A 14,851-nucleotide genomic window follows, 5' to 3' on the forward strand; every position below is an offset into this window, starting at 1 on the left:
GTTATTCAATCTCGAACATTTTACTTCGCAGATAAAACATATATATATATTTATCCGTATATAAACCTGCATGCATTTTAATTGCATAAACCTGAAAAAATAATTGCGCGCGCTAATGTAAAAAAATGTTATTTAATATGTAAAAGCCATTATCATTTTTTTCATCATTTTTTTGTGTTATATGTTATGGATAAACTCTTCTATATGCTGAAGGACGATGGAAGATTGAGCGAAAGATGGGATCTTCTGCGATCTTCTGCGTTATGTAAATGAAATCGCCGTGTGACAAGGATTACGATAAGCAATCAAGTCCAGAGGATAGCCGTGGTTGGCATTAAAAATCACGGTCGTGAGGACGTGAGGAAACGATTTCATCAATCCACTCTGCTGTTTTCTTTAGACTTGTTCTCCAAGTAACGTCGTCGATATGCCCCGGTAGGGTCATACTTGTCCTCCATAAGTTTCCAATCGTCCGGCTTGTTGTCGATCAGATGATGAGAGATCTTGTCGGCTGCGTTCTTTTGTATCTCGCTGCATCCGGCGCAGTCATGCTCCAACGCGTCCGGTATATTTTCTTTAAGAAAATGCATATTATGTAATGCAATTATTGTATTTTATCGTTTAACATCTCTTTTTTTAACATTTTTAATTTTTACATTATTTTAATTTTAATATAAAAAATATTTTTCTAATATACATACAAAGTCTATCATATATAATATATAAAATTTTTAATATATTATTTACAATAAAATCTAGAATAATCTGAATAAAAATATTAAAATAACTTATTTTAATAAGCCGCGATGAAAAAAAAGGAATATTAAAATTTCTACATATTTCGAGTGTAAAGATATATATCTATTCTAAGAATAATTGAAAACGCTTCGATTATATTTATATTATTCACAGTTTAAAGGATTATAGAATCAGATTTATAGAAAATTATAAGAAAATGTTCTTCATGCAAAACACTTACTTTTTGGCGCTTTACTAAAGTCTTACTTACTTTTCAGTTCCGCCGCATCTGGGGTGCAGGGAGTCCGATCGAGCAGACAACCCACGTATCCGTTCAACAGCCTCTCGCTGTTTATCACCGCGTCCACATCTATATTGTCGTATTTCGTCGTATATTGCACCTCATCTGCGAGAACGACGATGGACGGAAGGGCGCACGCGATGATAAGAGCGACGACTAGATGCCTCATCGTGGTGAACCAGATTGATGCGTTGCTCCCGATTCACTGCTCACGGAATCTCATTAGTCCCAATGTCTTATAAGGAAGACTTGGACACGGTTCGTTAGTTGCACGAAATCATCCTTGTGCATCCTTGCCATAATTTAGAAAATCGAGAATCGAGAAAAATATGCGCGACATAGTCGCTTCCTGTGTCGAGCAGCAGACCTTGGGAGCTTTCCAACAATAACACAGTGTGACACAATATATCATTTTATCTTTTTTCAATACCAGTGAACAACAAAGATAGAATGATACACTGTGTCACACTCTTTTGTGTGTGTACTCTGAACGTAGAAATTTTCACGCTAAAATCTTTTAAAATCTTTTTTATTAGGGATTACTAATAAAACTCTAAAGTTGTTTTAATATTATCATTCAGATTTTTAAAGATTATTATTATTATTGTATATATATAGAGATAAAATTAAAAATTTTATATATTTTATATTACAGATTTTGTATATATTATCTAAATGTAGATTATTTTTTAGTTTTTAGTTAGCATCAGAAATTTTCTATATATTAATTATCGTTAAACTTAATATAAAAAGACTTAACATATTTAGAGAAAAATATTTCCTCTATATTAGAATAAAAAAAAAAGAGATATTTGATGGTAACATGTAATAATTGTTTTAATTAATATCGTACGTATTGATGATAATTTGATGAATATAAAAGATTAAAACACCAACATTATTCGTTGGATGACACATGATTATTGTATTCGTGTCAAGTGCAAAAACATGTACATATGTATAAGTAGGTAAACTGCATAACGAGCAAGGAATTTACGTCTTACGTGAAAAGAATTCTCGTATTTCGATTCTTTTCAGTAGTATTCCATAGGCGATGTATTACGCGACTTCGACTTTTAGACAAGCTAGACTTGCGCAAAGGATATGACTGTTTCAGTCCCTCGTTATCTATTTCTGTAAAAAAATTTCTTTAATTCATAAATTTAAATTCTTTGCCGATGCATTTCGTTCTTGCTATAAACTGCTAGTAATTGTAATGCCACATCGTTCTTCGTCATATATCGTATCTATTACACAAATGTTGATAGAAATCTGCTTACATAATCGCTATTATTATGATCTCTGTAATAATAATCATTACATATTTTTGAATTACGCAATCACGGTTTCTTGTGAGTAACTTTCGCTCTCTTTAACATCTTTAACCTTTTCTTTCATTGATGTTTTGATACAAATTTTAAATTATCGGGTATGTAACGATTGATAATTAACGACATATAATTAACGATAGATGAATATTCAACACGTATCCCAGTCATTGATGTACAATATACGTCGATGATCCCAACCAACTATGAGAGAGTTTAGGATATTCGCGACTATAAAATCGACTCTATCTAAATTCGACATTTGTCTCATTTCAGAGATCGAACTCGAAAGTTTCACATTTCATAATCCGCTACAAAGTAGCTTATCAGTGAGGATTTTCAATTTCGCAAAAGGAGAGGGAATGCCCGGCTTGGAGCGGATTAATCGCTGCGGTCGTCTGATCGAGGGAATGCGGAGGGATTTCCTGAAATATTATCTGAAAAAATGCCCGACCCTCTTTCACATTTGCTACGATCCGATCGGCACTCATCGAAAAGCGAGAGCCTTCATCGGATTTCTCTTCGGATTTCTCGCAGCTGTCGTGCTATACGAGGGCATAATCGTCGATCTACAATTTGACGCGTATACCAGCTTCTTTCTGGGAGCCATCCTCGTCATGATGTTATCAATAGGATGCGCGTCATCGATACAGGTAATCTCTTTTTCTTACTTCATTCGATTTTACGTCCCTCGCGGAGATACTTTCTCATATCTTCTTACTTTGATCTTATCGAGAGACGCAGTACTTCTCTTCTTACTAGAGATATTTTTCTTCCCAAAAATTCAAAATTGTGTTACTATATGTTGGTCTCGTATTATATATCTTCATCGTCAGCTTGAACTCTACATAAAGCTTACTCGTTGTAGTCTTCTAATAATGATACTAACTGTGATATAATAAGCAACTTATATATATAATAATTTGATGAAAGCATCTGTCAGTTACATTTGCAATGTAATGGTGAAAATTTTAACGTTAATATTTTCGGTTAATTAGAGGCGTGTGAGGATATAGACATATAAAATGTTTAACAATAAATTTTGTTGTCCATTATTGATATGAAAGAATGATCGGCATCAAAGTTGTTGGCTACGAATAGGTGAGATGTATCTGTCTGTTGACAATCCCGACCTTTCTCGGTCGATCCGGACGTACCGTTTTAAGGGCTCTCGTCCTAGGATATGTAATCGCGGGACCGATATTTAATTTAATATTCAATGGGAAAGAAGTTGTTAGAACTTTTGCTTGTACGACGCAGTTGACGTATAATCTCACCCAAACGCGTTTTGATCTCATGTTTAAGCCTTTTCAGCAGGTAAATATGATAAGTACATCCGGTTATTAAAATAATATGATATAATAAGCGCAATTTAATTTAAAAGATTATATTGTTTAGACGCAAATAATAATTCTGCGCGAAAATAATTACGTGTTTAACAATTTACGTGTTTTTTCGTAGGCAGTGCTCGCCATGAAAGCGGATGCGAGCGAATTGAAAGATACTTTATCCTCGGTAAGGGATCTGATGAGTCCGATAGTCGAGGAAATCGAAGGTGAAGAGGAGATGAAGAGGTTGAAAGAGGAGAACGACTATCTAGATGAGCTTCAGGACGATACGAAGCGAAGCGACGAGATCGAGGAGAAACATGAGAAAGAGATCGCGAAGGCGAAGTCTGAGGCGGATATTTACGAGGCGAAGTACAAGAAGAAAATCCAGGCACGCTGCGAAGAGCAGCTTAGCCGCGGTGCCGAGCGGTGCAGGCAGGACATTCTTCTCTTCTCTCATGTAGGATTAATCTGAATAATATCGAGACAAACTTCAGTCAAAGTATTTAAGAAACCTTCGCGTCTGTAACTTAAATTTCAAAGAATTGACAATTTTACGTAGATTTAATAAATAGTATTAATGATACCAACTAGCGTACACAATATCAGCGACGTGATGATTATCGTGAAAACCGACTGAAGAAAAAATATGTAGAATAATTTTTTTTAATCAGTTGCGTAATTTTCAAGAACAATAATAGTTTCGAATTACAAGAATGGTTTTCATCTATTTGATTCTTCGTAATAATTATCTGCGGCGGAAATATTACGTCATTAAATTTCTCATATCGCGTGCGAATAGAACATTATTTCATCGATTCGAATAAAACACTACTTTTTTTTATTTTTTATGTTTTTTTATTAACTTCAACTGTGGAAATTAACGCAATTTTTTAGAGACATGTTCGGTGACGCTTATAATAAATGTTACGACGCGGTGACGGTCTTTGCGGCCTGGTTGCTGTGCTGGCCAATGAAGCTCACCTTCGTGTGCAACCTGGTGCAGGCACTCGGTGGCGTCAACATCTGCGATCCCGAGGGGAAAGTGGACTCCGGCATCGGCGAGGGCTATGTTGCTCTAAAAAGTGAATAAATGTCATTCAGTTGTGCATTGATAAGAAATTACATATAACGCATTTCTTCTTGTAACATTTTTCCCTGCAAGATTTTTTTTGCAAAACACTGTTCTTTTCGTAGGAGCCAGGGATACATTCAGCAAGAGTCTCAAGGAGGCAAAACTGCAGTACAAAGTGAAGAAGATGCCGGTGATCCTTGATCTTCATGGCGCCACGGATTTTGCCCAGGGCGTGATGCACGAATTCAATTCACGCAGGAAGATTTTGGAATCGGTGATGATGATTATCAAGAGGTATATGACAAAACGTCAGACTGATTTTAAATTCGAATCTCTTGTTGCAATTCATTTTAAAGCGAAAGTAGAAAAAATGTCTGGTTTAACGAAGATCACTCTTTTTGTAAATATTTATCCTTTTTTTTTGCACAGAAACATATCAAAATTTCTTTAGTTACGCAAAATTGTTTTCGGCAATATTTATTTATGCAGGGACAAAATATCTTTCACGTCCAAAACAAACAATAAAAAGAAATATTTTATTTAGATGCCTGTCTTTCGTTTTCTTGAGAATCATCATGAACGCTCAGACATATCACGACAAATATCTCAACGAGATCGAGCACGATAACGTGTACGTGACTTCATACTTTCGGAAAATCGATGCGAGACGAAAGGCTCGCGATAGCTTGACCCTGCTGCCCTTGAAGAAGATTGAGAGATCGAAATTCGTGGATCCATACAGCTTGCGGCCGAGCAAGATTGAGCGGGTGCATCTGACCGGTCAAACGGTGAAGTTGATCCTCGAGATGATCAGCGTGACGACGTTTATACTGCTCGATAGACTCTTCTTCGAGGTGCTCGATTTGGTCAGGAGACACGCTTATATGGAATATACTCAGGTAAATGGTTTACAAAGTTTGATTTAATCATTCTCGTCGCTTTAGATATATTTGTCAAATTCAATCTAGAGATTTTTTTGAAGCATGTCTATCACAAATTTTATCTTATCGTTTGTAGCTTTGTATCGCTTTTAGCTGCAGAAATTCTCTTATACGAAACAAATCTTAATTAATAATCTATTTCGATATGCAGTATAAAAAATTCGTATGATTTTTCTTTTCTATAGACAGCTACAGTAACAGGACCATCAGGGTCCTTGGATAATGATAAGCAATCGAATAGCATATGCAAAATGGATAGATATAAACATTAGATTTTTGCGTTACATAACGTAATTTATTCTTAATCTGTTTTGATTTAAACTTCAATTTTAATTTTTCCTAGGCGGGTCATCATGATATGGTCTTGGAGGTTCGCGGAATTGGAGTAATAGCCTCCCTGATACGTAGTGTTATTCATGGATTCAACGTGAAGAGACGAGTGAAGACCGTGGTGTCCAATAGCGCGTGTTTACCAAGGCCTAGCAGAGTGCCGGATCGCGTGATCCTCAAGATCTATTCGACCTATCTTGGCGTTTGGCTGTTACTGTTCACCGCCGCTTACACGCAACGATTGCGACGCGTGATCTGCTCGTTTTTCTACAGGAAGCGCGAGAAGAGGCGCGTGCTGTACCTCTATAACGAAAGCCTGAGACGCAGACTCGGACACGCCAGGTAAAGATACGGGCATCAAGTGTCGCACGAGTTGAGATAGTTCCGAATTCTCTTTAATTGTTTCGAGCAACGAAATTCTGGAATGAAATCCAATCGAATAGCCCAACATTTTTTGTAAGGGAGAAGTTTTTAAGGGTCACATCTTTGAACATATGTATATATATAAACATTAAATTCATCTCTGATGGCAGATTTATGCGGGCCAAGATCAGAGCTTTGGTTAGAACTCGTCGGCTGGAATACGACATGGATCCATGGATCGCTCTGAGGCTACGTTGGCCAATGCTCTGCGGTTGGCTGGCATTGTTCGCCCGGGCGCGTCTCAAATGTCTCGTTTGCGGCGAAGCGGAACCGAGGAAAGGTCCGCAATTTCGCAGATGCACGACACCAGGATGTCCCTTCGTCTATTGCTCCGAATGCTGGAAAGACATTGGTGAGCTGTGCTATGCCTGCGCCGACATCGTCGAAACAACAGACGACGAATATATGACGGACGAACATATGACGTTACGATGATAAAATATTAATTTAGATAGGAGTTTTAATATGATGAACACGCTTTGCGCATTTGATACGAGGTATTTTCTTTTTGTAAATAGACTGTGATAATTATTGACAGCTTTAGACAAATATTTCTATTAGTAATTAATCTCGAGATACGATTAAATTGATATTAATTACTTCATACACATGGAAGAGACTTCAATGTAAAAACAAACAGTAATCAAGTAGTTTTGTGATGGATGCATGATCACTTCTAAATTTTCCAATAGTATATATTTGTATAAAGCAACTGTGTAATAGAACATTTGATCGAGGATGGGAAGATTTATCGATAATAAAAAATTAATTTGCAACCATTTTTCTGCTGCATTTAGTGATGAAATCAGCGTTTCTTCGAAGAAATATTTTTCCCGCCTCAGGCGGGAATCTTCCGCTCGATGGCAGCTATTTATTTTTACATTAAAGTCTTCCATGTGTGTAAAGACGCACTGATCAAGATTCAAATGTGAAGAACGCGAGGAGAATTCTGCGTACTATGAATGGAATGACGCATGGGGAATATATATTATGTATAACGCATATATATATTATGATGTAATTTTTTTTATTTGGATGCGGTGTGTACGCATGCTACATATTAATTGGGTCAAATTGCCGCTCGAAGGACGTTGAAAATAATTATATATATATATATATATATATATATATATATATATATATATATTATTATTTTTTTTTTCATTTCTTTCTCCTTGAGTTCTGATCAGTTCTAACTCGTTTTCTTCAAAGCCTCGTCTTCAAACTTTTGCGCATATTTTCTTTCCGAGTCGTACTTAGCTACCAGTTCGTTCCACATATTTCTTTTGTTAATTATTAAAAAATCTATCGCCTTCTTCACAAGTTCTTTCTGTCGATCTGTGCACTTCGCACAATCAGTTTCTAGTCCTTCAGATACGATTTCTGCAACGATAATTAAATGATTATTATATTGATTTAACAATATTAAACATATAATCAGTATTAACGTGGTTGATTTGATAGCGTCAAACTAATGAGTTTAAATGATTAAGAATATACTTTTCATCGAAATTACATTTTCATTAAGACATACATTATTTAGCAATCGATTAAATTCATGATGAGGAAATATTTATTCCACAGGATCGATAAAAAGAAAAATTTTTATTCGCAAATAAAATTCTATATTGACATATCTCACATATCTTACATTACAAGTTAAAAGTCTCTGCTTCTTTAAGAAATACAGTCTTTTATTGCAGTAAATAGCAAAGTAAATGGATTGTAACTTGTATTAACTTAATGTTGCCAAGTAGCAATATATTATTAAATTTTTTATTTCTAGATTCTTCTGTATTTTTCTAGATATAAGATAAATTTTTAAATAGAATTATTACGATTTAAAGACGTTGCTTTTTGCTATGCATTCTCATTTTCTGTGCCTTATTTAATGAAAGTAGACGATAAAAAAATCTTTTATTTTTATGTGTAATTATAAAAATTCGGAGTATATTGAGCAAATTAATATAATTTGATAATTTAATTTAATTCAATGAGATGGATATTCTTTCTAGACACGCTACGTTATATAATTGCGATTTTCTCGATATAATTGCGGTTCTCATGTATAATAGATGCATAATACTCACGTTTTATATCAAGAGCTTCACTAGGGCATCGGACATTAGGCTTGTCCAGTATGCAGTCGACGTATCGCTTCAATAATCGATCATTTTGTAGAATCTGATCTATATCTATACTGTCAAATTTGTCGCTGTAATGCTCTTGCGGCCGTCCATACACATAGACGATAGCGCTAATAGCGAACAGACACACCAGTGTAAATTTCATGGCTGTAAAAAAATTTAGACATATGTCTAATAAAATGTCTATTCGATAAAAGTTTCAGCTTGAAAAATTACTATTGTATAATAGAGTTGTGACATCGAGATATGTAAAAATCATCTGTGCACATCTATGCACAATTCAGATCTCTCGGAAGAAATATATAAGAAATAATTGTGCAACATATGTTTATAATTAATACACATATAGACAAGCATGTATAATCAACTACTTATATTTTAATTTATCACAATGTTTGTTTCTAAGCAGATTAAAAAAGAAAGTAACTTTTAATTAAAATTAGAAGAAAAATTAATTTTTGATTAAAAATTTTCTAATTTAATCAACATTTATTTACACATTTTCTCTCAAAACATTTGCCGAATATCAATAAGGTGTATTCATTTTTCAATAAAAAAAAATTTATTTTGAGTTTAATTCAACGCGTCTTCGAATATCAAATGTGCGGCAATTATCGCGATTCAATATAAATATTCGATGTTATATATGCATAATATAATGCACAATGAATCGGAAGATATTGCTCGAAAACGTATTAGTCGCGTGATATTTGTATTTGAATTGGACGCAATTATGTAATAAGAAATGTAATTTTTCAAATACGAGGTTTTAGAAATATGCTAGAACTTTGTGACACAATAATGTTGAACTAGAAGTAAAATAATCCTTTTTTCTTCTAAGATGTATGCGATACCTCTTCGTTTTGTTAATAGATATTTATTTTAATATATTAATTTTAACACACATTCATTAACACACATATTCCGCGATATTTTTTGTAACAAGAATCCGAAAGTTGAAAATTTGACAGTTTGTTCGTACGTGACTTCGTTCAATTATCAAGAGAACGTCGCGTCGCAATTGTTGTACAATAAATGCTCACCTAACAATAAGACGTATTACTCTCAATCGGATGTAATTGTGTACGGATATATTCCCGTCACTTGACTTTATATACGTTGCATAGTCGCGTGGAGGGAAGCAATACCGATTTATTCCACTAAATCTATTTCGTCATCGGCTCGCATCTTCACCTTCGCACCTGCCATGGAAAACTATGCGTCGTCGGCTTTAATTAGTTGCGGTCTTCATTTTTCTTTTCTCGCGCTTGAGGTGAAGAGTTCAACGGCAAAGAATGATTTACAATAAATCACCATTGTCATTTTAAAGTATATGTTTCTTGGGCGGAAAAACCTATTCAGCTCTGACACGTTATTTCCTTCTCGTTATTTCGATATCCAATTTATCTAATTCGAAATCTGCGATTCAAGTGTCAAAAGAACGGGGAGAGCTTTTTTCGGAATTTTTAAATTCATTATCCACGTGTGCAATCTCTAATCACATTCGCGCGAAGCAGAATATCATTTAAAACAAATAGCTAAACCTATTTTTCATCTGTTATTTCTACTTATGCAACTTTTCTTAACAAAAAGTTTCATCGAATTATTTATTACATTATATTTGCATATTGAAATTTTATTACGAAGAGAGAAGGTGAGAGATCGAATATCTAAAATAATTGTTTTTCTTAGTAACTTGATATAAATGATTTTAATAATTTTGTGTGAGAGTCCACTCTATTATTGCGCGATATTATGATAAAATCCAATTATTAATAGTTTTTTAAGTATTTTAATTATTGAGTAATTTATTAATATTTCGACGAGGATTTTATTATCATTGATAAACGAAACCAAAGAACGAAAATTCTTATCCGATTATTCTTGAATATTTTAGAGAATAAAAGCTGTGTTTTAAAACATTTCCCTATATTGATTTTTAATTATTCTTCTCTTAGGCTGGTATTCATAGTCGGTTCTTATATTTAAGAATGTCTTAAGTACAATCTTAAGATGTGATTAACCAATCACAGAGCCGTATTTGCATCTTAAGACATTACTTAAGACGGTCTTGAAATGAGAACGGACTATGAATACCGGCCTTAGAGAGGAAATGCGCATATTTCTTTAATTTTATTTTTCTTAGAATTTAGTTTACTTGCGTATATGCGAACATTTTGGCATGAGAAAATATTCATTCTATTTTTTTCGTGTCATTTTCATTGTATTATTAATAGTATAACAAAAAATAGATAAAAATCCCAGAAAATGATAATGTTTCGGGATTTTACCCGAATTACTAATAAGTACGTTTTTAAACTGAAACAAGAAATTATTTTACGCGGAAGTGTAATAATTTGAAACGTAGTATGATGTAACAAAAATTAGTATTGAAAAACATATCAGATAATTAGCAAAAAACTGCGAAAAAACGTCATAATCTTATAATTTAATTACAATTGATTAGTAGCTGTCGATAAATTTTCGACACGTTTAGGAGTAAACAAAGTAATTGCAGTATAATTGCCCAAGTAATTACTATAGAATTATCATTTTACATAAAACTTTTTGCCTCATAATTCTGTCAGCGCGATCAATATTAAATGCATTTATTTCTAAGAAATCAATGGAAAATATAAAGATATAGTGTCATTTTTTAAACGAAAATATCGCACAATTTATTTCGCACATTCGACGAATATCCGTGTACATTATAATCTGTAATGTTGTAGAATTGTTTTGTTACTCTATTTTGAGAAAATAATACGTATATAGTATAACACCCGTGTTAAATGTCATATAGATAAATTATTGTGACTGGAGATTTACTTTATATCCGTGTTATTTTTTTTTATCCAACTACAATTATTTCTGTAATTATTTTGGAATTTCGATGTATTGACGCACGCTGTAGGGCTAAAATATATCGACATTCTTATACACATATCCGAGATTCATAATCATTGATCTCGATTATATGTATGCTTGTGAGAGGGGAAGCCGTTATTATTATAATTAACTATCGCAAAGTATAGTCCGATAAGTGGAAGGAGGTATTTGTTATTAATACAAAATATGGATGCTGTTTGCATAGCTCTTATCATACGTGTGAATGTTTTCCTCGACGAAAGATCTTGATAGAATTTATATCTATTTAAACCTGAATAGGTCTCTTTACGTGTACCATTATGTACATATATATATAGGCTCTTTTTTATATCTACATCATTAGAACCTAGACATTTTAATATATATAGTTATAATAAGCGTTAGAATTTCGAAGAGGATTGATATAAATAAGATTATTTAACATATTCTCATAAAAGCTACGATTTCTATTTTTACTATTATACTTTAAAAGTAAGTAACATAAAAGCACATTTTTTATATGTTCCAAAAACGTCTTCGCGCTATCCCGTGTTTCACAAAATAAAAGAATCGCAATAGCTCACTGTTTATATACATATAAAATATCTCAATAAAAATCGCCCAATAGAATCAGATTCTATTGCTGGAAATTGAAATTTATTATCTTACAATTTAATAATTGATAATTTATTAATATATAATAATATAATATAATATTAATAATAATAATAATATTAATATAATATATAATAATAATAATATAAATAATATATACATATATATATTTATATAAATAATATTATAATACATTATATATTTATTATTATATATATTATTAATATTATTATTATTATCATTATTAATATTAATTTTTATATTATTATATAATATATTTATAATTATAATTTATTACAGAAAGCAAGGAAGAAGTAAAATGCAAAAATGATATGATACAATATCATATCATTAATAGAAAATGGAAAAATTTGTATATCTTCAAGAGGAATAATAAACATACATGAAGTTTCAAAAGTTCCTGGCATTGCACAGTTCAAACGTTTGTAGTTTTGGTAGCTGCCGCTAAAAAAGAAGCATTCATCTACGATCAATATACATCAATGTGTCAGTGTATCAGTGTGTCCATGTGTCGGCTGACAAAGTAATGTGAATGCGTTTCTTTGTCACGTACATTTTTGGCTGCGATTTTGAAATGGCAGATGTTCACGAACAAAGAGTGTGCATCAAGTTTCACCTTGTCAGTCAATACATGATATATTGCAGATGCTGCTTTTTCTAGCCTCTTCTACTACTAGCGATTTCAGCTGTGAAGTGCTAAGATCTCTTGACACTTTTTATATACATATTCCACGAGAAATTTCTACAAATACGCAAATTATTTGCTTTGTATAATAATATCGATCGATAATGAAATATATACATAAATTATATAAATTTTACATTATTGATTATTGATATATATATACACACACACACACATATATATATATATATATATATATGCTGATAAAATGTGACAAAATATATTGTTTATATGTTTTGACATTTAATTAATGAATTTTATTAAAACTACTATAATTAATCGATACTATTATACAAAGCGGACACAATCTTTAAACATTAAAATAACTTAATATGATTTATGTGAATACATCCATATGCATGTATCGTTTAGAAATGTTTCGATGAATGATTTCTTATTGATTGAGACAGTTTTCGTGCATATAGTAAAATTTAGCATACATCCTCATAATTAAGAAATAATTATTCTTGAAAGAATATTTTCGTACTTCGATTTTTATATCAAAAAATAATGGCAAATAATTATGCTTTTAAAATAATTCTTTTAAATGTTTTTTTGCTACTCCAAGTTTGGTTTTAAATTTTATCAATAATAACAACAATGGTATTCCCTATATGCCGCGGAATCGTATAATTCTTTGTGCTTTACAATATACTATCACTAAGAAAGTTTCTCTCATCATATGTACAAATGCCACACAAAGCGACAGATAAATTATCTAATATATATTCCATATTATCGATGTTGCATATGTAACAGTATTTGTACCATTCTTCGTCGATAAATTTTTTTTTTAACGCAAGTAAAAGAATTTTTCAATTATCGAATACATTAAAGGTAATTATACAACTATACCTTGCATGTAATTTGCAAAATATATATAAAATTATATTATATTTTAATTATATAAATTATGCGAATAATTCAATCAATGTATTCATTTATCACTTCAAGCTTTTTGTGAAATAAAAAGACTTTTTATATAAACCGGAAAGAGTTTTTAACTTTCAGTCTTCACTTTCAAAGTAAATGAAAAATTTGTTTGATATTCTAATGACAGTTAACTTGGATGATGCTCAATGTGTTATATAAATTACAAAAGGTTTCTAATTTTCAATCTTTACGTTCTATGTAAACGAAAAATTGTTTGATACCTTTTAATATCAGTTAGCTTGAGTGATGCTCAGTATGTTATATAAGTCACAGAGAGTTTCCAAGGTTCTTTTTATATATCATTAATCATAACTAATCCAATGTGAATAGCAATATTTTAATTGTGATTGATATACACCATTAAAATTCATCAAATATACTAATATAACAATAATACTAATTAGTAGTTAAATATAACTATACTGGCTTAAAAAGCTTTCAACATATTTTGGTATGTTTTGTGTATCATGATTACTTCACGATTTCAAAATAGAGATATTTCAGTAATCTCGATTTCCTTATTGTCATATAACAATTTCTTTTGCACAAATAAAAGAATTTTTCAAATACTGCTATATGCATTGGATTAGTCAAGATAATGTAATACGTAAAAAATCTTATTTTGCAAGAAATTTTAAGTAATATGTAAATCTATAAGTCAATTAACAATCTGCATAATTAGAATATATTATTGTGCAATATACATTATATATCTTGCAAATTGTATGCAAGGTATAATTGTATAGTTTGCATGTAACCGTATAAAATCTATTTAATGATAAAAAAATTCTTTTATTTGTAATTAAAAGAAAAATTGTTACCATACTTAATGTTTAAAACAAATAAGTGTTTATGGACATAATCTGTATATGCAAATAATACAATAGAAGAATTAATTGAGCAATATGTTCAATGGCTCTACATAGGCAGTGTTGAGAAACTCTTTCAAATAGCACTCATAAAATTCTGAAAATGATAAGTAAAATTTGATATCTTAGGGACCGAATCTATCAAAACATTTGTTAACATTTATTACGATTGACTAAATTGTTCATTATTCTCTATAATATAACCAATCTTAAGAAAAATCAGAGAAATTAAACAATTGATGAGTTTAT

The 14,851-nt window shown here is 31.7% G+C and overlaps 3 protein-coding genes across 3 annotated transcripts; 1 reads left to right on the forward strand and 2 right to left on the reverse strand.

Moving 5' to 3' along the window:
• Positions 1-374: 374 nt before the first annotated feature.
• On the reverse strand, positions 375-1,208 carry Csp4 (chemosensory protein 4). Its single transcript, XM_083038720.1, has 2 exons — positions 1,010-1,208; positions 375-574 (listed from the first exon to the last, which is right to left on the reverse strand). Exons 1-2 carry the CDS (start codon positions 1,206-1,208, stop codon positions 375-377), a joined length of 399 nt encoding a protein of 132 aa, XP_082894846.1.
• Positions 1,209-1,270: 62 nt separating this feature from the next.
• On the forward strand, positions 1,271-7,333 carry LOC145935991 (protein sneaky). Its single transcript, XM_083037839.1, has 9 exons — positions 1,271-1,301; positions 2,644-3,020; positions 3,469-3,684; positions 3,829-4,130; positions 4,593-4,780; positions 4,893-5,064; positions 5,315-5,669; positions 6,055-6,383; positions 6,575-7,333. Exons 1-9 carry the CDS (start codon positions 1,271-1,273, stop codon positions 6,897-6,899), a joined length of 2,295 nt encoding a protein of 764 aa, XP_082893965.1. The 3' UTR covers positions 6,900-7,333.
• A 139-nt stretch (positions 7,334-7,472) lies between these two features.
• On the reverse strand, positions 7,473-9,810 carry Csp3 (chemosensory protein 3). The gene is made up of 3 exons (XM_083038721.1): positions 9,655-9,810; positions 8,555-8,758; positions 7,473-7,847 (listed from the first exon to the last, which is right to left on the reverse strand). The coding sequence occupies exons 2-3, from the start codon at positions 8,754-8,756 to the stop codon at positions 7,657-7,659; spliced, it is 393 nt and encodes a 130-aa protein (XP_082894847.1). The 5' UTR covers positions 8,757-8,758; positions 9,655-9,810; the 3' UTR covers positions 7,473-7,656.
• Between the last annotated feature and the right edge of the window lie 5,041 nt (positions 9,811-14,851).

Source organism: Prenolepis imparis, unplaced genomic scaffold (assembly GCF_030444845.1).
Source record: "Prenolepis imparis isolate NDT839.2.m4 unplaced genomic scaffold, iyPreImpa1.0 SCAF_5, whole genome shotgun sequence".
Lineage (NCBI taxonomy): Eukaryota > Metazoa > Arthropoda > Insecta > Hymenoptera > Formicidae > Prenolepis > Prenolepis imparis.

Coding starts and splice junctions, on each gene's coding strand:
- Csp4 (XM_083038720.1), bottom strand. CDS start 1,208: ATGAGGCATCTAGTCGTCGCTCTTATCATCGCGTGCGCCCTTCCGTCC. Junction 575..1,009: donor AGATGCGGCGGAACTGAAAA/GTAAGTAAGACT, acceptor ATTTTCTTAAAG/AAAATATACCGGACGCGTTG.
- LOC145935991 (XM_083037839.1), top strand. CDS start 1,271: ATGTCTTATAAGGAAGACTTGGACACGGTTC. Junction 4,781..4,892: donor GGGCTATGTTGCTCTAAAAA/GTGAATAAATGT, acceptor TTCTTTTCGTAG/GAGCCAGGGATACATTCAGC. Junction 5,065..5,314: donor GTGATGATGATTATCAAGAG/GTATATGACAAA, acceptor TATTTTATTTAG/ATGCCTGTCTTTCGTTTTCT.
- Csp3 (XM_083038721.1), bottom strand. CDS start 8,756: ATGAAATTTACACTGGTGTGTCTGTTCGCTATTAGCGCTATCGTCTAT. Junction 7,848..8,554: donor TGAAGCTCTTGATATAAAAC/GTGAGTATTATG, acceptor TTATCGTTGCAG/AAATCGTATCTGAAGGACTA.